This window comes from Microcaecilia unicolor, chromosome 6 (assembly GCF_901765095.1).
Source record: "Microcaecilia unicolor chromosome 6, aMicUni1.1, whole genome shotgun sequence".
Taxonomy (NCBI): Eukaryota; Metazoa; Chordata; class Amphibia; order Gymnophiona; family Siphonopidae; genus Microcaecilia; species Microcaecilia unicolor.
In genome coordinates, this window is record NC_044036.1 from 282,225,438 (window position 1) to 282,252,707 (window position 27,270).

A 27,270-nucleotide genomic window follows, 5' to 3' on the forward strand; every position below is an offset into this window, starting at 1 on the left:
AGGGGTGAAGCAAGATAGCATTGGAGATGGGGTACAACAACATCAGTTTGGAAAACCTGGTAATGCCGGGTCCAGTTCCATCTCACCAATCAGGAAAGGTGTAGCCTTTATTTATTTATTTTTTAATTTTATGTACCATAGTCCTAGCCAAGGCTGTCCACTATGGTGTACAATAAAACAAAATTAAAACACAAGAGTATGTAATGTAAGAATTAAACAAAAATTAAAAATTATATAAACCATAACTAGAAGGAATAAAAATGTTTTTAGCAATTTTTGAAAATGCGGATAATTAGAATAACCACATAGGGGCATGTTTACTAAAGAACTTTAGGGGCCCTTATACAAAGTGGCAGTAAGCCCAACACAGGCTTACCGCATGTTAATCCGGAACTACTGCTGGCCCAACGCGGCCGCTGGTGGTAGTTCTGCTTTGAGTGTGCACCCATGCCGGAAAAGTTTTTTTTATTTTATAGCGCAGTGCTAACCTGGCGGTAATCGGGCATCGCCATGCGCTGCCTGGTTACCACTGGATTACCACAGGAGCCCTTACTGCCATCTCAATGGGTGGTGTTAAGTGTTCCCCCTGAATGGCCATGTGGTAAGTGTAATTTTACCATATGGCCATATTATTTAGTGGCTTTTTAGCCGATTCGGTAAAAAGGCCCTGGTTCACGACACCTTTAGTGTCCGAGTAATTTTTCACAGCGCCCCCCGCCACATGGGTCTCTACACCCCCCCCCCCCCCCCCGGCCACATAGGTCTCCCTTTCCTTGCAGCCCCCTCTTCCCAGAAAGTCCAACACATCATTCCCTGCAGCCCCTCTCCTCCCATAAATCCAGGACACCTCTGCCTTCCCCAAATCCAGAATCACTAGCTACCTTCATTCCTGTAGGTCCAGGATCACTGCCGCTGCAGTGCTTGCAGCTTACATTTTCAGGCCGTTCGCGATTCACACAGGCAGGCACTCCGGGGCTTTCCCAGTCTGCCGCGTCTGGCCCTCTCTGATGCAACTTCCTGTTGTGAGGGCCGGACGCAGCAGGAAGAAGTCCCTGCAGTGCCTGTGTGAATCATGGACGGACCAAAAATATAAGCTGCAAGCACTGCAGCGGCGGTGGGAGAAGAAGCAGGAAGCGGCAGATTCTGGACCCGTGGGAGGGGAAAGTAAGGAGCGATGCTGAATTGTGGGAGGCGAGAGGAAGGTCAAGATGTGCTGTGGCACCCCTAAGAGTTCGCTGCGGCACACAGTTTGGGAAACACTGCTTTAATCAAAAGACACGGGACTTGTTTTCGCACTCATGCATCTGCCTCGGGGGTCAAACGGAGATAGAGTCTCTCAAACAGAACTATGAATAGAAACAATGAGATACTATCAAAAAGAATTAAGCAAACCACGTCTAGAACAAACGCGTCTTTGGTAGTCAATGTCAAGCGAAACTGCAGTTTGTTCTAGACGTGGTTTGTTTCTTTTTTATAGTATCTAAGTGTGTCTATTCATAGTTCTGTTTGAGAGAGTCTATCTCCATTTGACCCCTGACGCAGGTGCATGAGTGCCAAAACACGGCCCGTGTCGGGTCTTTTGATTAAAAGATTCTTGATTGTTCCGTTTCTGAAGGTACTTTTGTGCATTTTGTTTTCTTTGTACTGCGACTGATTAAACATGCCCCATAGTGCTTGTCCCTGTACTGAAGTTCAACACATGCGAAAACGTATATGAAAAAATAGTAAATACAAAACAGGTGTACAGAAGATGCTGTGATTTGTCATCTGCTCACTGGCCATGCCTTAATAACAAAAACCAAATACGACAGGACTTTGATCTATATGCTTCTAATTAACAGTCCAACATAAAACCTCTTCAAATTGTTCCAGTGCTTCAGTGAGGTAATTTCCACCCCAAACCCCTGCTAGGCTAATTCTAGAATTGCCAGAGATTTCCCTGTTCTATAAACAGTGATGTTAAATTGCAGTCCACATTATCTCAGAAGGAAGGCTTAGGGGTGCGAAGAGAGGAAAGTCAGTTTCTCTACAAGGTTATAGGGCAAAGCAAAACAATAGTAGAGACTTTAAAATAGCAGCAATAAATCACATTTTTAAATTTCAGAATGAATTGGGATCTTTGATTTTAAATTGTTCCAAAAAAGTGATCTGGAGGTTTGAAAATCCTTTGTATGAGATTTGAAAAAAACAGTAAAGAAATCACGTGATTTATAGGTTTCCTGTTTTATACACATGGGAAAGGATGAGGAAACAGTTATCCTTCTTGTCAACTGTTATCTATTAAGTAGGCCTTGAGTGATTTTCCAGGCTCTTTCCCTCCCCCCTCCCCTCAGTTTCCACAGTTACCAGTGCAGACAGGAAATTTGGCAGTTTCCTACAATTGTATGCCCAGAGGAAGCAGGAAACTGGAGAACAGGAATCAGTAGGTCAGAGGAGACAATCCCCTGCCCCCCCCCCCCCCCCCAACCATCCCTCCCCTTTACACACATTTTTGGACTTACTATTCAAGAGAAGCCAATCCTACATTTCTCCAAAGAGGACAGCTGAAGATTGGCAAAAAAGGAGTGTCTATTTTCATATCCTCCTTTCACAGAAAGTAACCAAAGAGAGATGCTTACTCTAAAAACAGATTGTTTTCTTAAAACAACACATTGATAGACCTAAGAATACAGCAAATGACAGGTGTACACCAGCAAAGAATAGGAATTACGTTTTTCTGTTTTAAAAAACTAAAGTGATGTAATGGGGGTCTTGGGAAGATAAAAATCATTTGCTGGCACTTTCTAAATGTTCTAGAGATTTCCATGTTGGTCTTTGGATTGATCAGAACAACACGACAGTGTCTTCAGCTTGTGGTTGGAATATGACATTTTTCTCCAAAATTAATTTATTTTCTGTTTCTAGAGATTAATAGTTGCCTCTTTAGGAGGGGGACAGTCGCTCATTTTGGACACAGAAAAATAACTATGCTAGAATATTTAAGTTTTTTTCTGCAAAATAAAATTCTTCCACACTAGTGCATTTAAATACAAGACTGATCCTCATTTTCCTCTAAAATATAAGGAAATACTTTTATTTATCAAGAGAGTCATGGCATGCATGAAATGGCCTCCCAGCAGAGGCACAGTTAACCAAAACATTGATAAACTTCAAAAATATCCGGGATAGACTCAGAGGGCAGCATTAAGGTCGAAGGAGGGAGCTGACTGGAAATTGAGCAGGGGATGAGGATAGAGAAGGTAATAGCAAGTGGGCAGACTGGAAAGGCCAGGAGGCCTTGCTGACTGTGGTTATTAAAATACTAGTAAAAAATGCCCGTTTCAAAAGGCAAGGATACGGGCGCTAGCAAGGCCATCCCCCACCCTCCCTCGCTGTTGCAGACTGTGCCGGGCCTCCGTTCCCCCCCCCTTCCGCGACCCACTCGACCCCCCTTCTCCGCGAAAACCGTCCCCCGGCGCCTCCAGTACCTGTGCTGACGGGGGACCCCAACCCCCATCAGCCGAAGTCCTGTGCTGGCCTTCGCAGCAGCGTGTCCTCAATGATTTTGTGTTCAAGTTCCTCTGCGTGCATCTGACGTCAGACGCAAGCAGAGGAACTTGAACCGAAGATCACTGAAGAAGGAACGCGACGAAGGGCAGCACAGGACTTCGGCTGACGGGGGTTGCGGTCCCCCGTCAGCACAGGTAGTGGACGGCAGCGGGGGACGGTTTTTGCGGATAAGGGGGGTCGACAGGGTCGCGGAAGGGGGGTCCGTTGGCGTTTCATTGAGTGTCACTGCTCCGCCCTCGTCGTCATCACGTAGTGACGCGAGGGCGGGGCAAACACTCATGGGCAAAAGGGATATCTCGCCGCCTCAACTTCCGGTGGTGGCTTCATTTAGAGCGTTGGGGTTGCGAATTATGTGCAGATGGGGCGTGGCTGAGGGCGCATCTTTGACTGACAGTGAGTGTGAGTGAGAGTGAGTGTTGCTGACAGCCTAGCCTACCAACACTGCAGGGCTTCAGTATTTCCCTCCCACAGAGTGAGCTTCAGAATGTTCCAGGTGAGAATTATTTATATAGATGAGCTGTCAAATGCAATTTTCTCCTTTTTCTTACCTGTGTAGGGCAGCATGCAGTTACATTTGTACCCAGCCACATCATCTATGCAGGTCCCCTGGTTCAGACATGGGTTGGACGCACATTCATTGATATTAGTCTGGCAGTTAGGACCTACCAGTTAAAAAAACAAAAAACAAAAATAAACCTTTGCCTAAAGGTAGGACACAACATATATAGAAGTTTCTTCTGAGCAACAGAAATAGTAAGATAGAGATAGTGGAGGAGTGGCCTAGTGGTTAGAGTGGTGGACTTTGGTCCTGGGGAACTGGGTTCAATTCCCACTGCAGGCACAGGCAGCTCCTTGTGACTCTGGGCAAGTGACTTAACCCTCCATTGCCCCAGGTACAAATAAGTACCTGTATACAATATGTAAGCCGAATTGAACCTGCTATGAGTGGGAAAGCGTGGGGTACAAATGTAATAAAAAAAAATAGATGATGAAAATTCATCGAGGCAGGAGATCAAGAAGGTGAGATTAACAGTTTCTTTCAAGCAATTGGGCAATCGGATGGCTCAGTGGTAGTGCTGGGCATTGCCGCACGTCAGATGGGTTCAGAAATACACACAAATAACCAAGCCTGGCTTCTGTTCACAGGGCTGTGTGGGGAAGGGGAAGAGTCCTAGTCATTTTTTCTCGGATTCTATATATGGCACCAAAAGACTGGTACCGAAATTCAGGCAAGGTGTCAAGATGCGCACCCAATTAAATTGGTATATAAGCTAGCAAGTATGAATTAATGAGCCTTAACAGTCAATAATTGCACTTAATTGGCAGTCGAGCATCTTCATGCGTACTATTCTATGCCTAAATCCTCTAGCACGCAACTCAAAAGGAGGCATGGCTAGGGGAGGGTTTTGGGTGTTCCAGAAAGTTGCACACGCCATTTATGTGCTGAAATGCCATGAGTTGGGCGCCAGCATTTATACCAGGTTTCAGCTGGTATAAATTCAGCAATCAACTTCTGGCGTAGGAATTGGCTCTAAGTGCTATTCTACGAAGCATGCTCATCTCAGAGCCCCCTTTACAGAACAGGGCTTAGTGCCAATTTTTTCTGGTGCCGATTTTTGAGTGACATTTTATAGAATTCTCCAAAGTGACAATGGGTGTAAGATTTGTACAAACTGAAGCAGACCATGCCTACTACCAAATAATCAGAATGGGTGGTTTGAGACCAGTACACACAGTTTTTGTTTGACTAGTAAGAGATCTCACTGAATGCAGCTCACAGAAAGTGAGAATACCTTCACCTTACTTTCTGCCCTATTCCTCTTACCACTGAAGCCCTCTCGGCAGGTACAGATGTATCCACTGGTCATGTCCTTGCAGGTTCCACCATTCATGCAAGGGTTGGACTCACACTCATTGTTGTTAATGTCGCAATTGGTGCCACTCCAACCCAGGTCACAGTCACAATTGTAACTATTGAAGAAAAACAGAGCACACTCCATTAGACTGACATCATGCATAATACTTCTGCCTCCTACAAAGTAAACATTGCTTTTATTATCAGTGCTACAACTTCTAACCATTCTCCAATGAGAAATGTAGAATGTAGTACAATGTCACTGAATTAAAAAATTAGCATACTTAAGAAGCAATCATCTACAAGTCATCAGACTTCAACAGCTGGCTGAGACATATCCTTGTAGCATGGATTGGACTAATTTGGCAGATTGGATGGGCCGATAAATTGGGATCTCAGATTTGAGAAATGGTTAAAAATGATCTTGTATTAACAAATTATCTGAATGAATGTGAACAAAAAAAGAAAGCACTTGACTTACAGGTTTACTGAGGAAACGGTAATGTCTCTTGTGTTGACTTTCGTGGGTGTTCTAAAATTTATGCACATAGTTATACAGTACGGCTCACTGCACCCAAACCTACACACTGGGATTTACGCCATGTTTTTGTTGGTATAAATGGACGCATGTAGTTTTAGGAACTGGGATATCAACTAAACGTATTCTATATATCATGCCTAAAATATAGGCACCCCTTATAGAATACACTTAGGCGGGAAAGTTTTTCACACAGAATTTTTAGGCACCACATATAAAGTCTCCCCCTTAATGCATAACTGCAAGGGAGTCATACACATGGTCAGAGCACAGGGGTGGGGGGGGGGGGCCTGTCACCAAGCAGCACACACAGCTCATAGAAATCTGTTGCATGCGTTGCATGGCACACTTAGGTACACCAGTTTATACCAGCCATTGATCTGTTGTAAGTGGGCCTGCCCAAATTTTGGTGCACCAGCTTGGCTTTGTGCTAGTAAGTGCTGTTATTGAACTGACACTAAATATGCCCCATTGTGGCACCTACATCTCAGCACCAAGTTGTAGAATTGTCCCCTTACTGCACAGGCAACTTACCTGCAGTAGCAGACAGAGAGCGCAGCTGCTCCCATGCTGCTACTGTAGGTAATGCAGTAGGAGCCAGTCCATAAATTAAAAAGTATATTCAGGCACACTGCAGTGGTGCACAACACCCCATGAACACACCCCTCTGATCCAGTCCCCCCTCTCCATTCACCTCTGAGGTCCGATTCCCCTCCTGTACCCCCTCCAATCTGATACCCCCAACATATCACACCCCACAAACACAACAATCTTGCCCCCCCCCCCCAGACACAACAACCTGCTTCCTGACAGAAAGCACTGCCTGGCAGAAAACCCCTCCCCCCTAGAGACCCAGTCAACCTGCCCAAGAGACACACTGTTTGCGCCCCTTCCGATGTTAAGTAGCCAGTGCAGAATTTTTACCATGCTGGCTGTTTTTAACATGCTGTAGATGTAACTGAGGGTCTGCACTAATGTCTTCTTTGCAATAAAACCTATGCTTGCTGTTTAACGCAGCTTAATAAAGGACCCCCAATATGTATACAGTCAATTTCTGCACTTTAAAAAGTTCTAATGTATGTTCTAAAAAATATTATTAACAAAAAATGGTAGAACACAAACAAAACAAAATTCAACAAAAATCAGGTAAAAGGCCTAAATCAAACTGGAAACATCAAACAAAATTGTTTTCTATGGACATGCCTATTTATATTTTGGAGTTATGATAGCTGACCTATTGCAATATATGTTCAGTGTGGCCATGCCTCATAGAAAGGCAGAAGTAAACCAAAATTACAATTACAACCATCTACCATGTTAATATGTAACTTTTCTACCAAGGATTTGATGTTAATATGTAACTTTTCTACCAAGGATTTGATGTTTAGTCTTTGATAAAAGGGTGCCTATAAGACAGCAATAAAGATTATGGGACTCGTTTTCAAAGCAAAAAACAAAAAAAAAGTCAACAAGCATCATAAGTTGGCAGAAGGACATTTTTCTCTCAAAACATCCAAGTTGCAATTTTCGACACTTCAGTTTTAGATATTTTGCTCCATAGTTCATCCAAATTTCAAGGGGGGGTGTTGGGGGCATGTTTTGGGTGGGACATGGGTGGCACCAAAAGATAGATGTTTTTCTGCAATAATGGAACAAAATGAAAACATCTATGGCCAAAATGAAGACGATTTTGGCTAGATCTGTTTTAATCATGACCAAGTGATCGAAAGGAGCCCTAAATAATCCAATGATCATTAGAGGGATTAAGGTATAACTCCTTTACTCCCCCAATGGTCACGGACCCCCTCCCAGCACCCTAAGATGTGATAGTACATACCAAATCCCAGGAGCAACCTGATGTTCAGTGCAGTACACTGTAGAGAAGGGGATCCAGGCCCATATCCCACTCTAACTGGTTCACTTGTGGTGAAACATGTGAGTCCTCCAAAAAACACTAAATACCTACTGTACCTACATATAGATGACATCTGCAGGCATAAGGGCTACTGTAGTGGTGTACAGTTGGGTAAAGTAGGTTTTTGATGGGTTTTGGAGAACTCACCATACAATATAAAGGGGTAACGGTGAGATGTGTACCTGGGAAGTCACTGCAGCACCCCCTAGGGTGCCCCACTGCTCTGCTGGGATGTCTGTGTGGCTACTCTAAGATTGCTGGCCACCCATACATCCTAATGGCTTGTTTTTGTTTGTTTTTCTCTTGGATGTTTTTTTTTCCAAAAATAGTCCTAAAAGATAGATGCACTGAGCACAAAGACATCTAGCAAACGGCCATTTTCAAAACAAAAAAAGTTTTTCTGGTTTGAAAATGGACATGCTCGTTCGCTTCTGGATTTTTGGAAGTTTTTCGCAAAACGTCCAAAATCACATTTAGATGTCATATCGAAAATGACCCTCCATGTGAAAAGATATTACAGGGGACACCACTTCTTTCTTAACAAAACCCCTCTGAATCTGGAAGCATTATAACAAGAATGTTTATATCGTTCCAAATACAGAACACATGAGATAATAAAATAGCAGGTCTTATTTTAGCTAATGATGTGACTGAAGACTTCCTGTAGTACTCACAGAAAACTCAACAGCTCAGGACAGTTCCTCTTTCTGTCTCTGAAAAACTACTATTTGTTTGATAAAGATGATACACAGTGGGTTTAGAAAAAGTGATCACAAGGTGTCAGATTTGGCTTAAAATGACTTGAACGGCACCTACCCATTGACTCCGTCGTGGCACTTCCCGTGAATGCAGGGGTTGCTGTTGCACTCATTAACCTCAGAGAGGCACACAGGGTCCTGGTATCCCTCTGGGCAAATGCAGGTGAAACCATTGATGGCATCCTTGCATGTCCCTCCATTATGACATGGGTAGGAGGCACATTCATCAATATTAATGTTACACATTCTCCCTGAAACAAGTGAGTTTAAAAACATCATAAATCCATAGACTGGCAAAGAATGTTCAGATGTATATTTCACATCTATAAAAAATGTTGAGAGCAGAAAAAGATAATATCAAGACAGCACAGATATGGTACATGCTGTTTTGAAAGTGCCATTCTTCGTTACAGTCACTAATTCTGTCTGTAATTAACATTCACTTTCTTCAGTGAAAGGGGAAATGATTCAAATTTGCCATGTCTAAGTTCCACTTCAGAACCATAATAGTAATTATACCAAGTGCCCATTGTCATAAATGCAAGTCCTTTGAGCTCCTAGTCTTTAAACTCTGTACTGGTGAATTGTCCGCTTATGCTTTTCCTTTTTATTTTAGCTATGGTAGGCTATATCCATAAAGTGTAACGGTGACAGGGGTCTAAATTCTCACACCATCCCCGGGGGTTTTCCAGTGAAATTGTAGCTCTAATCCTTCCAACTCTTTATTATGTACCTTGAATCATGACTTGTTTTTAACAAGAGACCAATGTAGGCATGGGGCCTCAGTTGTTTCTTAGCATTTGGACAGTGAAGCCCATATAACAAGCCCAAATCATGTGCCCTCAAAGTAAACTTTAACCAGTCACACAGAAATATAACAAAAAACAAGAACATTCGTTAGCTTCCAGCCCATTTGTTGAACAGAGGGACCACCATTCCTCATTTTGTATCCAAGAACTTTTGAGTTTCTGCCTTTGCTTTTCTACTGGGCTGTGCAACAGGACAATGAAAGGAGAGATTTAAAATATCCTCCGGGCCCAGTGATTTAGCAGCATCCAAATTATCCTCTCTGGTTAATGAGATAGGATCCTGTGCAGGCAGGGACTACCTCTCAAATTAGCCCTTCTATTTTCTTGGACTGAATTCAGCAAGACTAAAGACATAATGAAGGGCCACATGGTTTTCGCCTGCAAGTGAGCTGGTAAAGAATGGCCTTATTCAGTATGTTACAAATGAGGCACTTTGGAGGAAGGGACTCAATAATGATAAATTCCCTTGGCCAGGTGAGCAGGGAGGGGGGGTCTTTTCTTATCAAAGGGAATACTCTCCTGATCAAAGAAAGCAGTTAGATAAGGTGAGCAACATGATAGCGCTGGTATTCAAGGACTGGAATCTTCCTTAACAATGATCTTTTTTCCTTTGTTCTACTCTGGATTCAGTCACAATGCCTTGGTTTTCTATAAGGTACCTGAGCCTTTTGCCTTTGTTTCTAATTATAGTTTACTTTATTGTAGTTCTTTATCCTGTGCCCTATTCTTACTTTTTTGATCTACACTGCTCCCTTCGAGAAGATATACTCTATCAAACATAGGAGTGACAGCTTTCAAAATGATTTTCCCCAAGTAGAATGGCTATCTAAAAATAGCCCTTACATAAAGAAACTAAAAGCAGGCACAGATTTCTCAAATGCACATATTATAATCCAAACTGAGAGGAGGTTTTCCCAGGGGTATGTTTAGGAAGGGCTGGAAAACAACACATGAAGATTGGATTTTAAAATCTACACATGCCATTTGTCATTAAAAACCTGCCCCCAGAAAAAGGAGAAAATCAAAGTCAATAGGGGTCCCCGGTAGCCATGTGCCATTTTCAAAGCGACATACTTTACAATCATGTGGGCTGTTTGAAAAGAATGTTGCCACAGTCATCTATATTTTGAGTAGAGGCCGATGAAATTTTGGTTTTGGCTTCAGCCATGCTTCGGTTTTGGTCAAAACCGAAACTCCCCCTCCCCAACCACAAACACTGCTCTCCTACCACCCGTAGGCTCTTCCTGAACCTAACTTAGAAGCCCTGGTAGTCTAATGGCCTCTTCGAGACAGGGGTGATCCCCAGTTGCTCCTGTTCATGTCGGCTCCACAGTCAAAATGGATGCTGTGACTTCCCACGGGCCAATAAACACAACTGCTGGCTGAGCTCACTCCATCTGCCCATCAGCAGGACTCACCTGTATATCCAGGTTCACATGCGCACTCATAGCTATTGATCTTGTCAATACATCTGCCATAGTCACAGGGGTTGCTGGCACAATCATCCAAGTTGGTTTCACAATTTGGCCCTTTAAAATAGAATGTTAACAACAAGGGTCACATTTCAGTTGTCAGGACCTGAAGCATGCAATCAACATGAAAAAAAATATAGCCATAAAATGAAATAAATAATATTGTATTTTTAGAAAAACCAGATGTTAAAAGCTTTGAAAGGTATAATTACTGTTCTGGGACATGTAGCCCACCGCAGTTCATTTACTTTTCTAAATCAAGTGCTAGAACAGTTTCTCCAGGCTACCAGTACAGAGTATACAAGGAGGTCTGTTTTATATTTTGATGACCGGTAAGTACAAGTCTAGGGTTTGAGAGTAGTTACACTGCATTTGAAATCTGTCTTACCTGTGGTTCCTTTTGGGCACTTGCAAATATAGCCAGCAATCTGATCCTGGCACTCTCCACCATTCTGACATGGCATACTCTGGCACTCATTGATATTAATTTCACACCGGTGGCCGGTGTAACCAAGATCACAGAGACAAGTGGCGGAAGCAATCCCGTCACTACAGGTCCCATAATAACAAGGATCTGGGGAGCACTCGTCGATGTCCTCCTCGCAGTGGGTACCAGTAAATCCTAGAAGACCAAAACAATAACCACTACGATTGAAATAAAAGTTACTGCTTACAAGGCTCATACTGAGGCCACCATATAAGTACATAAGTATTGCCATACTGGGACAGACCAAAGGACCATCAAGCCCATCATCCTGTTTCCAACAGTGGCCAATCCCAAAACAGTACATTTTATGCTGCTTATCCTAGAAATAAGCAGTGGATTTTCCCCAAGTCATTTTAATAATGGCTTATGGGCTTTTCTTTTAGGAACCTATATAAACTTTTTTAAAACCCTGCTAAGCTAACTGCTTTTACTCTGGCAACAAATTGCAGAGTTTAATTACACATTGAGTGAAGAAATATTTTCTCTTCATAGGGGAGTCGTCCCATCCCCTTTATCATTTTCATCGCCTTTCTCTGTATCTATTCTAATTCCACTATATATTTTTTGAGATGTGATGAACAGAATTGCACATAATATTCGAGGTGCTGTCGCACCATGGAGTGATACAAAGGCATTATAACGCTCTAATTTTTGTTTTCCATTCCTTTCCTAATAATACCTCACTTGCTAAGGTTTTTAATTTTTAAGTATAACAGGGGCAGAGAGGAAATGCCTTGTGCCCCCCTGCCCCATTCTACCACCCAAAATTTTCCATTTGGCTACACCATTGTTTTAAGGACAAGAATCCACTTTGTCAGATGAGGATATTGGGGGAAACTGGAAAATCTTAAAAGAACAACGAAGATGGGGACCATAAGGAGAGAAAATTAGTTTTCATCTTTCAGATGAAAATGATGGATCATGTGAACGAAAGAAAAAAAAAAAACGGCTCTAGGTTTTCTAGGCAGAGGATCCTCAAATAAATATTGCTTGGAACTCACATTAAGAAGAGGGCTGGGCTCAATGGCCAAGGAGTAAATGCTGCACACTGCCACGTGGAAGGACTGAAGTTTGATTCCTTGATCAAGTGTTATGTTCCCCGGGCTTGTGCTGGGGATGAAGGAATCCACCCTGAAATTCTATAAATGGCACATGCAAATTTTGGCATGCACCCAATTTGTATACACAATTTAATTGAATAATAAGCTAATTAGTGCTAATAATTGGGTGCTGATAATCAATTATCAGCACTAATTGACATTAATTGAAATTTATGTGGACATTTTTAGTCATGGGGATCTGTGTATAAATTTTACATGTGGCTCCAAAAAGGGAGCATGATCATGGGAAGGTCATGGATGGATCAGGGACATTCCCACAAATTTCCGCATGGTTAAGAATAAGGGGGATCCATGCCTAATTTATGTGCAAGGATTTACACAAGGGTTTACTTGGTGTAAAACCTTGCATCTAAAGTTATTGCGGATCCTGGCGCTATAGAAAAGAGCTTAGCACATTTTTTTCTGCGATGATTTTTCAGCACTATTTATAGAATTTGGTCAGTAGTGTGCAGATGTAGAACATTCAGTTGCAGGGTTCAAGTGGATTGCAGCACCACCCAGTGAAATTAAGCATCCCAGTGGTGTGTGGGAGAGGAAACCATAACCCTCACAAACCAAAGAGAAGGCAAAAGTGCAAGAGGTCAAACACCTACATAACAGTACTTAAAAGATCACCATATTGTCACACCAAAGCTACCCACAGCACCCCCAGACCACCCTTGGGAACTATAGGACTGGTGATTGCCAGATCAGCTGCAAAGAAATCCTCGGTGATCCGTGATACCATAAATGAACAGCATCTTGACATCCTAGGAATAAGTGAAACCTGGCTAGATGAAAGTGGGGGTTTACCACTGGCTGAACTATGCCCAACAGGTTTCAACATCCAACATCAACCAAGACAAGGAAGACAGGGTAGAGGGGTAGCAGTCTTGATTCGGGACACAATCAAACTGCGCAGAACATCAATCCCCCAGCTACATGGATCAGAATCTCTTTTAATCGAACTTGAAGAGGAGAAGCCAATCTGGCTGCTCATGGTATACAGGGCACCTCGTAACGACACATTATCTGTGCAAGAACTCCTAGACCTGATTACTCAAGTGTCTCTGAATTACCCTAGGTTGGTGATCATGTGAGACTTCAATCTACACATCAAAACCCCAGATACCACCACAGCTGCCTTTCTAGGCACGATGACAGCACTAGGATTTACACAGGTGATCAATTCTCCAACCCACGAAAAGGGTCACATGCTAGATCTGGTATTCTACAAAGGGGTGGATATCCCAGAATTCTGGGATAACAGTATTGAAATAACACCCCTATCAAGGTCAGACCATTTTCTAATTAAATTCTCCATAAGTGGCCTCCTAAAACAAATGGCACCTCCAAGAGTTTGGAAGGAGATCAGAGACAAAAAAAAGCTGACCGCTGAGAATTTCTTAGAGGCCTTGGACCATCCACATGTAGATGAAAAGACAACAGTGTCAGAACAAGTTGACATCTGGAATACACACTTAGCTAAGACCTTAGAGAAAACAACACCACTAAAAAAGGTCTTATGCCCCACTCACAAACCAAAAAACAGTATTTCTCTCAATGCATTGCACAGGCTGCCAATTCAACCAAGCAGCTGTTCAGTATAGTAAACAGCCTACTGCAACCCCCACAACAAAACCAGCCTGCCCAGTCTAAATTGAACTACAATGATTTTGCTGCATACTTTGCCAACAAAATTAAAAGTCTCCACCAGGATTTACAGGCAATCCCACCCAGTGCCCAACTAGTCAACCAGGGGTGCACAAACTTGCCCCTTCCTAATAGAGACAGATGGAACACTTTTAACCCAATGGCAGAGGAGAGCCTTGACAAAATCCTAAGAGACCTTGGACCAACTACCTGCTCCCTTGATCCCTGCCCATCAAAGATAGTGCAGCAGGCAAGTATGGGCCTTATAGAAGGCGCCACAAAAACTGTGAACACCTCTCTTTCTAATGGGCAACTACCAACAACATTAAAAAGGGCAGTGGTTCGCCCTCTACTGAAGAAAAACAACCTTGACCAGGACAAACTTGAAAGTTACAGGCCAGTATCCAACATCCCGTTAGGGAAACTCATAGAACAAACAGTCTGTGTTCAACTTAATGAATGGCTAGAAAAGAGTAACTGGCTAGATCCATGTCAATCTGGATTCAGACCCAGTTATGGAACAGAAACGGTCCTCTTATCCCTGCTAGATGATCTTTACAGAAACTGAGACAAGGAATTCGCCTAGTACTGCTAGATTTCTCAGCAGCTTTTGACACTGTGGATCATGATATCTTGCTAGCACGTCTGACAGAAATAGGTATCAATGGAACAGTACTTGCTTGGTTCAGATCCTATCTATCAGACAGGCAACAATCCATAATGTTTGGCAGCAACTCATCACCACCATGGACACTGACCTGCGGGGTACCAAAAGGATCGATACTGTCACCTATTCTGTTCAATATCTACCTCAAGTCACTAGCTGAGCTGATTCAGTCAATGGACACTCAGTTCTACATCTATGCGGATAATGTGCAGCTACTCTTACCCATTGAACCTGACTTACCTACAGCCTTGAATAAACTGATTACTTGTCTAACATTAATTCAAGAATGGGCTAAACACAACAAACTTTGCCTGAACCAAAGTAAAACCAAGCTTCTTTGGGTCCCTAACACAAGTGGATACATACCTGACATCAAAATCCGTATTGGGAAGTATGAACTCCCCCTCAAATCACAAATCAGGAACCTTGGAATACAGTTAGATTCAACACTTACTCTGATTCCCCAAATCCAAGCAACCTTCAAGAGCTGCTTCTACTATTTGCGACAGCTACGCTGCCTCTCTCCTTACATCGAGACGGTAAATCTTATCCCAGTTGTGCATGCCACGGTAACATCAAGACTGGATTACTGCAATGCACTATACAATGGTCTGACTACAAAGGGCCTGCACCAGCTCCAGCTGATTCAGAATGCAGCAGCAAGTTGCAAGTGACATGACCACATCACATCATTTTTGCAAAAACTTCATTGGCTACCAGTACAATACAGGGCTAAATTTAAAACTCTATGTCTGCTCTTCAAGGCCCTGAAAGGAAATGGCCTCGAGTATCTGAAGAATAGGATGATCCTCCACACACCGCCAAGGACACTAAGGTCCTTCCAAGGACTTTCACTAACTACACCCTCTCCAAAAGACATTACACGATATGATACCCGCAAGCGAGCCTTCTCCGGAGTAGCCACCACACTGGAATGCATTGCCTGAAAGGCTCCGCTTAACACAGGACTATCTCTACTTCAGGAAGTAGGTGAAAGCTTGGCTCTTCAACCAAGCCTTTAATGGAAGAAGTAACTAACTTATTAGTCTCATTCACACACACAAGGATTGACTCGGGCTGCACATACTGCAGTGGGACATGTTTATCCACTCCTACCCTAGCTGAGATGATATTTAACCATCTCTCTGACCTCACGCGCAACTTTCTTCAAATCAGTCACCTTACTTTCTAAGTCTTCCAACTTTCTTATTCATCTATATGTTACAACTCTGTCTTACCCTTCACTACCAATTATAACGTTCTATTACGTATTGTGTAGTCATTGCAAGTAGTATACCATGCCATACTTTGTATTGTTACTTGAATATTTTTACTGCTGTAATTGCCTATTGCTCATGTTTGATCTATTCTTACTGTACATCGCCTTGAGTGAATTCCTTCAAAAAGGCAGTAAATAAATCCTAATAAATAAATAAATAAATAAGTCATGAAGGGTTAGGAGTCACCAGGAAAAGGATCTAGACATTACTGTGCTCAGAATGGTAGGACTTATTAGGAAAGGAATAGAGAATAAAACACTTCATAGTGTGACCACTGCAATTCTGGCTGCCCCATCTCAAGAAATACGTAGCAGAATTAGAAAAGGTACAGAGAAGGGACAACCAAAATGATAAAGGGAATGGAATGACTCCCTATGAAGAAAGGCTAAAGAGGGTAAGGCTTTTTAGCTTGAAGAAAAGATAGCTGAGGGGAGAAATGTAGAACTCTATAAAATAATAAGTGGATTGTAATGGGTACATGCAAATCAATCATTTACTATTTCAGAAAGTACAAAGACCGGAGGAGACACCATGAAGTTACTATATAGTACATATAAAAAAGATCAGGAAAATATTTTTTTCACTCAATACATAATTAAGCTCTGGAACTTGTTGCCAGAGAAGGTAGTAAAAACATTTAGTGTAGTTGGGATTAGACAAGTTCCTGGAGGAAAAGTCCATAAACTGTTATTAAGGTTGACTTGGGGACATCCACTGCTTATCTCTGGGGGTAAGAATCATGGAATCTTGCTACTTTTTGGGATCCTGCCAGGTACTTGTGACTTGGACTGGTCACATTAGAATAATGGGTTTGATGACCTTGGATCTGACCCAGTATGGCTATTTTTATGTCCTTATGGTCTCCGGCTGCATTCTGTCAGTAACACATGATAGACTAAAGTTAATTGGAAGGGGGTATAAAGGAGATGAGAGTTACAAACGAAAGATCATATGCTGTAACCCAACAGAGGCCAGTTCCAATTCAGAGGGAAGCATGAGTGCCCACATATCGTTACAAAATGATTCATCATTAAATCTGGGGAAGATACAAAAAGACCCCATTTGCTCTGTCTCCAGCTGTTAGCCCAGAAGTCCAGGAGGAAGCTGCCACCTCTCTACCCAATAAATGTTGTAAGTAGTCCTGAAGAACAGAAGAAAAACATCCCAAACATATCCTTCTGTTTTCTTCTTGCTTTTTCCTTTGAATATCACAATAAATCATTTACATTATTGGATGCAATTTGAACACTGCAGACATCAGCACTTATCCCATTAGAACAGATTAACATCAACGGAAAAAATGATAATAACAAAAGATCAGTCAAGAAAAAAAAATGCTATCACGAATCCAGCTCTGCAGTAGAAAGAACAAACTAAAACAATGACCACGTTCCATGGAAATGCAGATAACCAGAACTCAGAAGTTATAACTGAGGACATTCAGTTGCAAGATTTTTGGCGGGAACTGCAAACAAAAGGATCCATTCTTTTCCTGACTGGGCTTATGTCATCACTTTGCCTGGCCATTCCTGGAGTTTCACTCACCAAGGAGAAAGATACTGGTGCTATGTATCACGGATCTCACTCCTGGGCATTTTTTAAATTGCCCTTTAGGTTGTGATCACTTAAAGAGTGAAAGAAAGACAGGAAGGGCCAAGCCTATCCAAACACTTACACACCCCTCTCCTTCCAAATATTGCACTTCAAAATTTTACTGTAACATGAAATCACTGCAAGTACTATGAATGCACTAAATTATTTTTGTTTTTTGAATGCTGGCATAGTTTTCTAGGAGAATAAAGATATTTTGATGACATTTTTCCACTTTTACTTTCCATTAAGGGAGCAATTTTCAAAACGATTTATCTGTTATCCACAGGAAAATCACTTTGGAGATTACCCTCTTCTAAACAGGAAAAAAGGGTAGGAGTGCTTAAGTACATGCTGGGACTGGTTAAGCACCAGGTACGCTGGAATTTTAAAAGGTCAACTCTGAGGGGGGGGGGGCGCCTTTGAAAATTGGACTGCAACCGATGGGTAGAAAGGACCTTTGAACCTGCAAGCATTGCAGGGAGCAAGGAAGTTGTCCTGCAAAAGTCTACATGAAACATTTTCCACCTACTTTTCTGTCTTAAAAACTGACTTTTTTCACCTAAACATAATTACACTGAGGTCTATAGTCAAAAGATTTGTCTGGTTAACTTTTGGAGATAGATAAATCCTGACGGTTGAAATTCCCCCATTCTACCCACCCACACACTCCACTCAATGGAAAAGTTTTGCCCGAGCAACTTGTTCCCAGGGCACAGTTTTAGTTTGGCTATTTAAAACTGATATTCAGCACTGGCCAACCAAATTGTTTGGGTAACTCAGGCCAATCAAATAGTAGACCCTAAAGCTAAGTAGACAGTTAACTTTAGACCAAACATTCAGCCCAATCAGATTCAGGCTGAATATCCAGATAATGTTATTCAGACAAAATTATCTGATTAACTTTACCCAGGCATGGCCAACAGAAAGTCATTTTGGTTTGGGATTTTCAGACTTTATTTTGGTTTGTTTCGTATATCTGTTTTAATAAACATTTCTTAACACATACTAGGATGTTTTAATATGTGTTAACTGAATTAACATACATTAATTTATAGATTAACATATTAAATCAATTTAGCACGCTCTAAATTTTTTTACACATCCTAATGAACCACGGGGCTGATATTCAAAGCAATTTAAACAGGTAGGAGAGGCTCATGCATGCTTAAATTGCTTGTCACCACCTACCCCCCAATGTTCAGTGGCACTAAAGTGGGAAGTTCTGCTGATTATCACCTCTGACCACTGCCAAAAATAGGGGCAGGTCAGGGGTGGTACGGGGAGCAGCATTAGGGAGAAGCCCAGGGTTATGCGGGTGCTGGTAATATTCAATGCTGGCACCTGCATAGCTAAGCAGCCAAATTTAGGACAACTGAAAAGCTGAATATTGGGCCAGGGCCCGCATAACTTTTGTTTTGTTTTGTAAAAAAAAAAAAGAGCACCCTCCCGCCCCCTCGACAATGGCCCTCTTTCCTTTCCCTTCCCCCAGCCTGCAGCAAGAACCCCTCCCCAGAAGGTTCCCCCCCCCCCAGCTGTCCAAGTAGGCCCTTCCCCTGGATCAACCTGTAGCCCTGGTGGTCCGTGGTGGTTGTTGGGGGAGGAGCGCATGTTAAAATTGTACATGTTAAACTTGTACAGCGCTGCGTAATCCTGGCAGCGCTATAGAAATGCTAAGTAGTAGTAGTAGTAGTAGTAGAGCGCAGGAACTTCACTCCTGCCCCTGGCTGCCACTGAAGGAAAATGGCTGCCGCAATCTCTCGTGGCAGCTTGCACTACTGTGTAGTACTGCATTACTGTGTAATATCGTGAGAGGTTGCGGCAGCCATTTCACTTCCACAGCCGCAAAGGGAAGGAGCGATGGGCCTGCATTCCTGCCACAATGACCTGAATGGCTGGGGGACCATCCGTGGGGGGGAGGGGGTCTTGCTATGAGCTGGGGAGAGGGGATAAGTTAAGAGGGCCATTGTTAGGGGGCGGAAGGAGGCAAGGGGCTCTTTTTTTTTAAAACTCAAAACAAAACAAAAGTTGTGCGGGTCCCGGCCCGATATTCAGACAGGCCCACATAACTCTTACGTGGCTCTGGCTGAATATTAGCTACACCCATATAAGTTCCAGCAGACTGCCCACCCAAATTATCTCCTGATATTCAGTGCCGGTGCCTGGACATGGCCTGACACTCAATATTGGGGAGTAGTTTAGCCGACGACAATCAGCATTTTAAAAAACGCTGACCGCTGCTGGCTGAATATTGGGGGCAAATGTGTGATAGCGAATGCACGTCCTTACTATTTTGTCATAATTTTCTCCAGTCTTCCCATAGTCAATATATTTTAAGCATTATTTCTGTATAGTTGATGCAAAACAAAACAAAACAACACACACACACATACAAAACCAAGACGCAGAAGCAAGCAAAAAAATGTCAAAGAAAAAGAGATTGGCCTATATAATATCTTCCTCAGTCTACTGTTTGCATGCCCATGGACAGTCTCTGAAGCTAAAGATATTGTAAAGTTACCTTCTCTGCATTCACAAGTGTACATGTTGGGCCCGTCCAGGCACTTGGCACCATTCTTGCATGGAGTGCTGGCACACTCATCAATATCAACCTGACAGAGAGGGCCACTGAAACCTGGATAGGAGCACAAAATTCATTAGTTTTATCTAACAGTGTAGCAGAATTAAGAACAGACAAGCTTTTTAATGTAGTATATCTTTCTGATACATTTTTTAGATGTGGAGCATATACTGTTGACCAAAATTTGGTAACTAGAGTGTTTGACATGTGGCTCATCCAGTAGGCTGTGATGATAGAGTTAACAGTACATTAATAAGCAGAAATCCTAGTGGAAATGCAGGAACACACGTGAATGAGTTTGGCAACAAGATCCCCCCCTCTCACCGACCTTATTCAACTTAATGATGATACCATTTGCCAAACTTCTATCAAACCATAACCTCAACCCATATATCTACGCTGACGACGTAACGATCTACATCCCATTTCAACAAGACCTAAAAGAAATTTCCAATGACATCAACCAAAGCCTACATATCATGCACAGATGGGCGTATGCATTTCAATTGAAACTCAATGCAGAAAAAACCCAATGCCTAGTACTCACCTCGCAATATAACACGAACAAATTCACCACCATGAACACACCAAAACTGACTCTTCCAATCTCGGACACCCTAAAAATTCTTGGAGTCATTATTGATCGACACCTAACACTTGAGAACCATGCGAAAAACACAACCAAGAAGATGTTCCACTCAATGTGGAAATTAAAAAGAGTAAGACCTTATTTCCCAAGGACAGTCTTCCGTAACCTGGTACAATCATTAGTACTAACCACCTTATAATTGAAAGAGAAAAATGCCTAGATTTTGACCCAAATCGGGAGATAGACGTTTATCTCACAAAAACGAAATCGGTATAATGGAAAGCCGATTTTGGACGTTTTCAACTGCACTCCATCGCGGAAGTGTACAAAGTTGACGGGGGCGTGTCGGAGGCGTGGCAAAGGTGGAACTGGGTCGTGGTTATCGGCCGAGGAGAGATGGGCGCCTTTCGCCGATAATGGAAAAAAAGTATGCGTTTGTAGCTAGAATTTAGGGCACTTTTCCTGGACCCTGTTTTTTCACGAATAAGGCCCCAAAAAGTGCCCTAAATGACCAGATTACCACCAGAGGGAATCAGGGATGACCTCCCCTGACTCCCCCAGTGGTCACTAACCTCCTCCCACCACAAAACATGATGTTTCACAACTTTTTATTTTCACCCTCAAATGTCATACCCACCTCCCTGGCAGCAGTATGCAGGTCCCTGGAGCAGTTGTTAGGGGGTGCAGTGGACTTCAGGCAGGTGGACCCAGGCCCATCCCCCCCCCCCACCTGTTACAATTGTGCTGCTTAATGCTTAGTCGTCCAACCCCCCCAAACCCACTGTACCCACATGTAGGTGCCCCCCTTCACCCCTTATGGCTATAGTAATGGTGTAGACTTGTGGGCAGTGGGTTTTGAGGGGGATTTAGGGGGGATTTGGGGGGCTCAACACACAAGGGAAGGGTGCTATGCACCTGGGAGCTCTTTTACCGTTTTTTTTTGTTTTTGTAAAAGTGCCCCCTAGGGTGCCCGGTTGGTGTCCTGGCATGTGAGGGGGACCAGTGCACTACGAATCCTGGCCCCTCCCACGAACAAATGCCTTGGATTTATTCGTTTTTGAGCTGGGCGCTTTCATTTTCCATTATCACTGAAAAACAAAAACGCCCAGCTCACAAATTGTCGGATAAAACATGGACGTCTATTTTTTTCGAAAATATGGTTCGGTCCACCCCTTCACGGACCCGTTCTCGGAGATAAACGCCCATGGAGATAGACGTTTTCGTTCAATTTTGCCCCTCTAAGTCACCTAGACTACTGCAATGCACTCTACGCTGGTTGCAAAGAACAAATAATAAAGAAACTCCAAACAGCTCAGAACACTGCAGCTAGACTAATATTCAGAAAAACAAAATATGAAAGTGCTAAACCCTTACGAGAAAAGTTACACTGGCTCCCACTTAAAGAATGCATAACGTTCAAAATATGCACCCTAACTCATAAAATCATTCATGGAGACGCCCCAGCCTACATGTCAAACCTGACAGACCTACCATCCATGAATGCTAAAACGTCATCCCGCACATTCCTTAATCTGCATTTCCCCAACTGCAAAGGTCTAAAGTACAAAACAACGCATGCATCAACCTTTTCTTACCTGAGCACACAATTCTGGAACGCGCTACCATGCAACTTAAAAACGACCTACAAATTAATTAATTTCCGCAAACTTCTGAAGACCTATCTCTTTAACAAGACATACCACAAAGAACAACAAATATGAACTCCTATACATTCACCCAGAATTATCTTATAATATTCGATTGTTAATCTACTACTATGTTCTGTTATTATCATGACACCCAAGATCCTTCTGTAATACCAAATGTATATTTTCTTATGTATTTCCACTATTCATGATATATTGTAAGCCACATTGAACCTGCAAAGAGGTGGGAAAATGTGGGATACAAATGCAATAAATAAATAAATAAAATACTGTTTGGAAAGGCCGTAGAGACCTAGGAGACCAAGCCCTCCAATGCCTCAGGCACACACGCTTACTAAAATGTGGTGTTTGCACATATCGTACCTTAAACACAAAATTTAAGGTGCAATAAGTGCAAAGCATGTGTGATAAATGCAGGGGGTGTGGCCAGCATGTGCCTTGCATTTACATTGCAGGGCAGACATTTACACATAAGCCCATGTTATTTGCCTCAGCAAATAGTGCAGATGGAAAAATAAAAGAGAGATATCCATTTTCACTGTGGCATGCCCCCCCCCCCCCCCCCAGCACATAACTTCCCTGGTTTAGCTCTCTCTGCGAGCATCATTTTCCCCAAAAGTACCCTCCCACCACAGCATACCCCATCTCCTGCATTAACATCATATCTATGTTATTTTTATGTTCTAATGTGTGCTTATTAGATGTTCCATTAGTATTATGCTGACATCGCATTATATCTCTGTTATTTGAATTTCAGTGCTATTAAATGTGTATATTTTTGATACTGTTTCATGGTAGTCCTATTACTAGGTTTCAATTTGCTGTTTTCAAGTTTACCTCGTTTATTGTATTTAGATATTTGGTCATTTTCCTATTGCTATGCTGTTAATAAAATTGTAAGTTTTATGTTAAACTATACCTGCTGTATACCGCCTTAGGTGAATCTCTTCATAAAGGAAGTTAATAAATCCCAATAAACAAACAAACAGTCCATCCCTCCGATCACCTTCCTCCAACACAAGACCCCCCCCACACCTATAGTTCACCCCCTAAGTAGAAGACAACCCTATCAAAAATCCCCAAACATCTCCTTGAACTCTCCTTGAGACTCACCTGGGGTTCTCTCTAGTAGTCTAATGAACAGGGCAGGAGTGATCCTCTTCTATTCCTGCTCTGTAGCTGCTCTGGTTTCAAAATGGCAGCTATGACCCCTAGGAGTAGCCTCATGGTACTACAATAGGGGTCAATTTGTTTCCATTTTGAATCTGGAACAGCTATGGGGCAGGGGCAAAAGGGGACCACTCCTGCTTCATCTAGATTACCAGAGAGACCCCCCCCTCCGGTGAATCCCAAGGTGTTGGGGGAGGTTTGAGGATTGGTGATGGGATGTCTTCTGCTATGGGGAGGGGGTTCTTGGAGGGATGACTATGGAGGAGTCTTCTGTTGAGGCGTATTTTGTCTGAAGGGATGCTGTGTTTGTGGGAGGGAGGGTGGCTGAGTAGGAGAAAGGATATTATGAGGGAGGGCATTGGTGTAGTATCTACATGGCCATGGTTGTGCTAGCTGACTGTTAGTAGCAGGACTGAACATAATGCCACCTCTTGAAGTGACCTTAAGGGTAGCCATCCTATCAACGGTCTTGACAGCTATTGTGGTGTAATGTCCCATAGACTAGCTGTCAGTGCTGGCCATACTCCACCTCTGCCTATGTCCAACCTAGATCCTGTTTCTACCCACATTGGCTGGGTTTAGCCCACGGTAAATTTTAGCTTATGCCCCCACTAATGGCCATCAGATGCTAATACCCACATTAGCCCCTTAAGAGTAATGTAACTTGCCTGTAATTTCTGAGAAAAGAATAAGCTAAATCCAAATCCAGACGTATGAAGAAATGCCATGATAGTACTGGTAGCTATTTAGATGACTGCAAAGCTTTTGGGCAGACACAGAAAGGAAAAGATGCTGGGTATGAACTAAGTCAGGGTTTGTGATTGGGTACGAAATACTACCATCAGTGAAACCCTCCGTCCCGTGCAGACAAGAAGGTAGGACAGAAATGCAAGTGCTATGTCTCTACATAAAGTTAGATGTAAGATGCCTGGGAGAGTTGCAGGAGGACCAGGTTAGGTCTCCACAGACTGCAGGAAACAGATTTGTGAGGGAGAAGAACTTAACTTGCAAACAGGTTAGAGTGAGGTGGATGTCAGTATCCATGGAACTGTAAATTACTGACAAGAAACTGTTAAAGAAGCAATTAAAGATAATATTTGTAAAACTGAGGATGGCCATGTGTTTAACAGACAATGGATCCTGACAAAACAGGGATCCTTCACTACCCAAGGAGGTGGAGTACCAAGGAGGAAAATGATAAAATCCGTCTTGGATACAGCGTGATAGCTTACAAGTTGTTAAGCTTTAAGGTTTGCAGTATGGCAAGTTATAACTGGACATTCTGAAGCTTTAGGCTAGTAGTGTGGTGAGGAACAGCTGAGTACTGAAGATTTAGGCTAGCGTGAGGTGAAGAATAACTGAGCACTGAAGCTTTAGGCTAGCAGTGTGGTGAGGAACAGCTGGGTACTGAAGTTTTAGGCTAGCGGTGTGGCTAGGAATAACCCGGCACTCTGAATGATCCAGCTGGTCTTTCTTCTATTATGTTTCGGTCAAGCCTCTGTTCTTTTTCGGACCCCATGCCTACTCCTCCCTACTTCAAAAACAGAGCCATTAAGGATTCGTTGCCTGCTTGAAAGGGGAATCTGCTGTCTGACTCTGAACCTCCTGAAATATCAACCTAAAATCTGACATCAAACTAAAACTTTATTTCCCACCTGCCATCTATTTGTAAGTTTACCAGGCAATAATGAGATACAAAATAATGAGATGCAAAAAAAATGTTGCTTCATTTTCTGGTTATTTTCAGACTTTCCCTCCAAATTTTTATGCATTCTTTGGTTCGTTCCACATTCATGTTAATAACCTTTTTTTTAACACACATTAATCCATAGATTAAATTTTTAAGGTGTGTTAATGATCTGAATGCACGCCTATAAATTCATATCCTTATGAGATACTGTAGAAACTTATATTAAAGAGTTCCATACAGAAGAAAACATTCACTGGCAGCTGCAACAGCAAATAGACACAGAGTCCCACCATTTTACTGGAGGGCTTTTCTTCCCTTTTTGAGATCATTTCTTTATGAATAAAGCATCTAGCGGCCCCGCAGACCAGGCAGCTGGAGATGCCTGCATTTTTCTATAGAATCACACATTTCTGAAAACTTGTTCCAGGTTTCTATGGATACAGCTCTATAGGGATCTGAATAGGGAAAGTCTGAGCAAGCCTTGAGAATGTCTTATTTACATCTCTACAGAAGAGGAGACTCACAACTTGAAAACCTCTTTTCACAGATTAAGCGCCTGCTCACTCTGTGTTACCCCATGACTCGGGCATCTAATTCAAATCACCCAGCATAAGCAACCTCTCTGCCCCCACCCCTGTCGGCTCTAAGAGCCCTCAAAATAAACCAGGAATAGCTTGTACGTTCTTATTCTGACATCAGACAGAAGAAAGCATCTACATCTTAGGACATCCATTATTTCAACCTGATAGATGTATCTGACAATTTAAAACAAAACAAAGCATGTAATTAAAATCTAACTTCTTTTTCCCCCACTGCCGCAGTACTTCCCAAATTCATAGCCACTTAGGACTAGATTCAGTGATCACACTGAAAAATTGGCACAGAAAAAAAATTACGCATTGAGCGCTATTCTATAAAAGGTATCCACACTTTATATAGAACACCACCTAATCCACGCTTAAGGTTCCTGCATTTGCACCATAGGATGACGGTGAAAGGGGATACTCAGAAGTAACCCGAGGAAATACTTCTTCATGGAAAGGATGGTGAATTCATGCAACGGCCTCCCAGTGGAAGTGGTAGAGACAAAAACAGTATCTGAATTCAAGGGAGTTTGGGACAAGTACATAGGATCTCTAAGGGAGCAGTAGGGAGAGTAGATGGCATGGATGGGCAGACTGGACAGACCATAGGGTCTTTATCTGCCTACATTTTTCTCAGTTTCTATGGGGGGTCTTTTACTAAGCTGCGGTAGCATTCTTAGCTTGTGGCAGGAATATAATGGGCGTCTCGGCGTTTACCGCCAGCTGATTTCTACTGTGAGCTAAAAACACTAACTCTGTGTAGTAAAAGACACTCCTATATTTGTTTCTATGAACAACACTTCTAAAATAAGAACAATCCCTAGAAAACAATTGCTTTAAGTAGTTAGAAGATCAGTGCTACACAACAGATTCAGGTACATGTGAGGTGTTGCTTCCTTAGGCTCATTTACACTGAATATGCCAAAAAGGCAATTTCATAATAAGCACACAGCACACAACACAACACATATTACATCTAAAGACACTGATAACCCTCAAAGTGAAACTCGTCTGTCAAAATTCCAACTCAAAGCATTTTAACTGAACTCCCAGGAGGTTTCCGACTACTGTACTTGAAGCCAAGGCTTCTAAAGCTGCCTTTAGGGTGTGGATTAATATGTAGTATAGTTTCTAGTACAAAAGCGTAGGTTGAAGGCAGCACTATTGATCCACTTGCTTACCTGTGGGGCACTTGCATTGAAATTCATTGATTTTATCGATGCACTTTCCATTATGCAAGCAAGGGCTGCTGGCACACTCATCTGTGTTGATTTCACAATACACTCCCTCATATCCTGCAAGCCAAACATAGGAAG

General features: G+C 42.5%; 1 protein-coding gene across 1 annotated transcript in view; it reads right to left on the reverse strand.

The window, feature by feature from the left end:
* Positions 1-27,270, reverse strand: part of NOTCH1 (notch receptor 1) — a 160,472-nt gene that overhangs the window by 36,267 nt on the left and 96,935 nt on the right. Inside the window, exons 9-15 of the mRNA XM_030207641.1 lie at positions 27,136-27,249; positions 20,195-20,308; positions 11,285-11,518; positions 10,843-10,953; positions 8,674-8,866; positions 5,375-5,520; positions 4,098-4,211 (exon numbers count right to left, since the gene is read on the reverse strand). Of these exons, the coding sequence (XP_030063501.1) occupies positions 4,098-4,211; positions 5,375-5,520; positions 8,674-8,866; positions 10,843-10,953; positions 11,285-11,518; positions 20,195-20,308; positions 27,136-27,249 (1,026 nt within the window). The remainder of the gene's footprint in view (positions 1-4,097; positions 4,212-5,374; positions 5,521-8,673; positions 8,867-10,842; positions 10,954-11,284; positions 11,519-20,194; positions 20,309-27,135; positions 27,250-27,270) is intronic.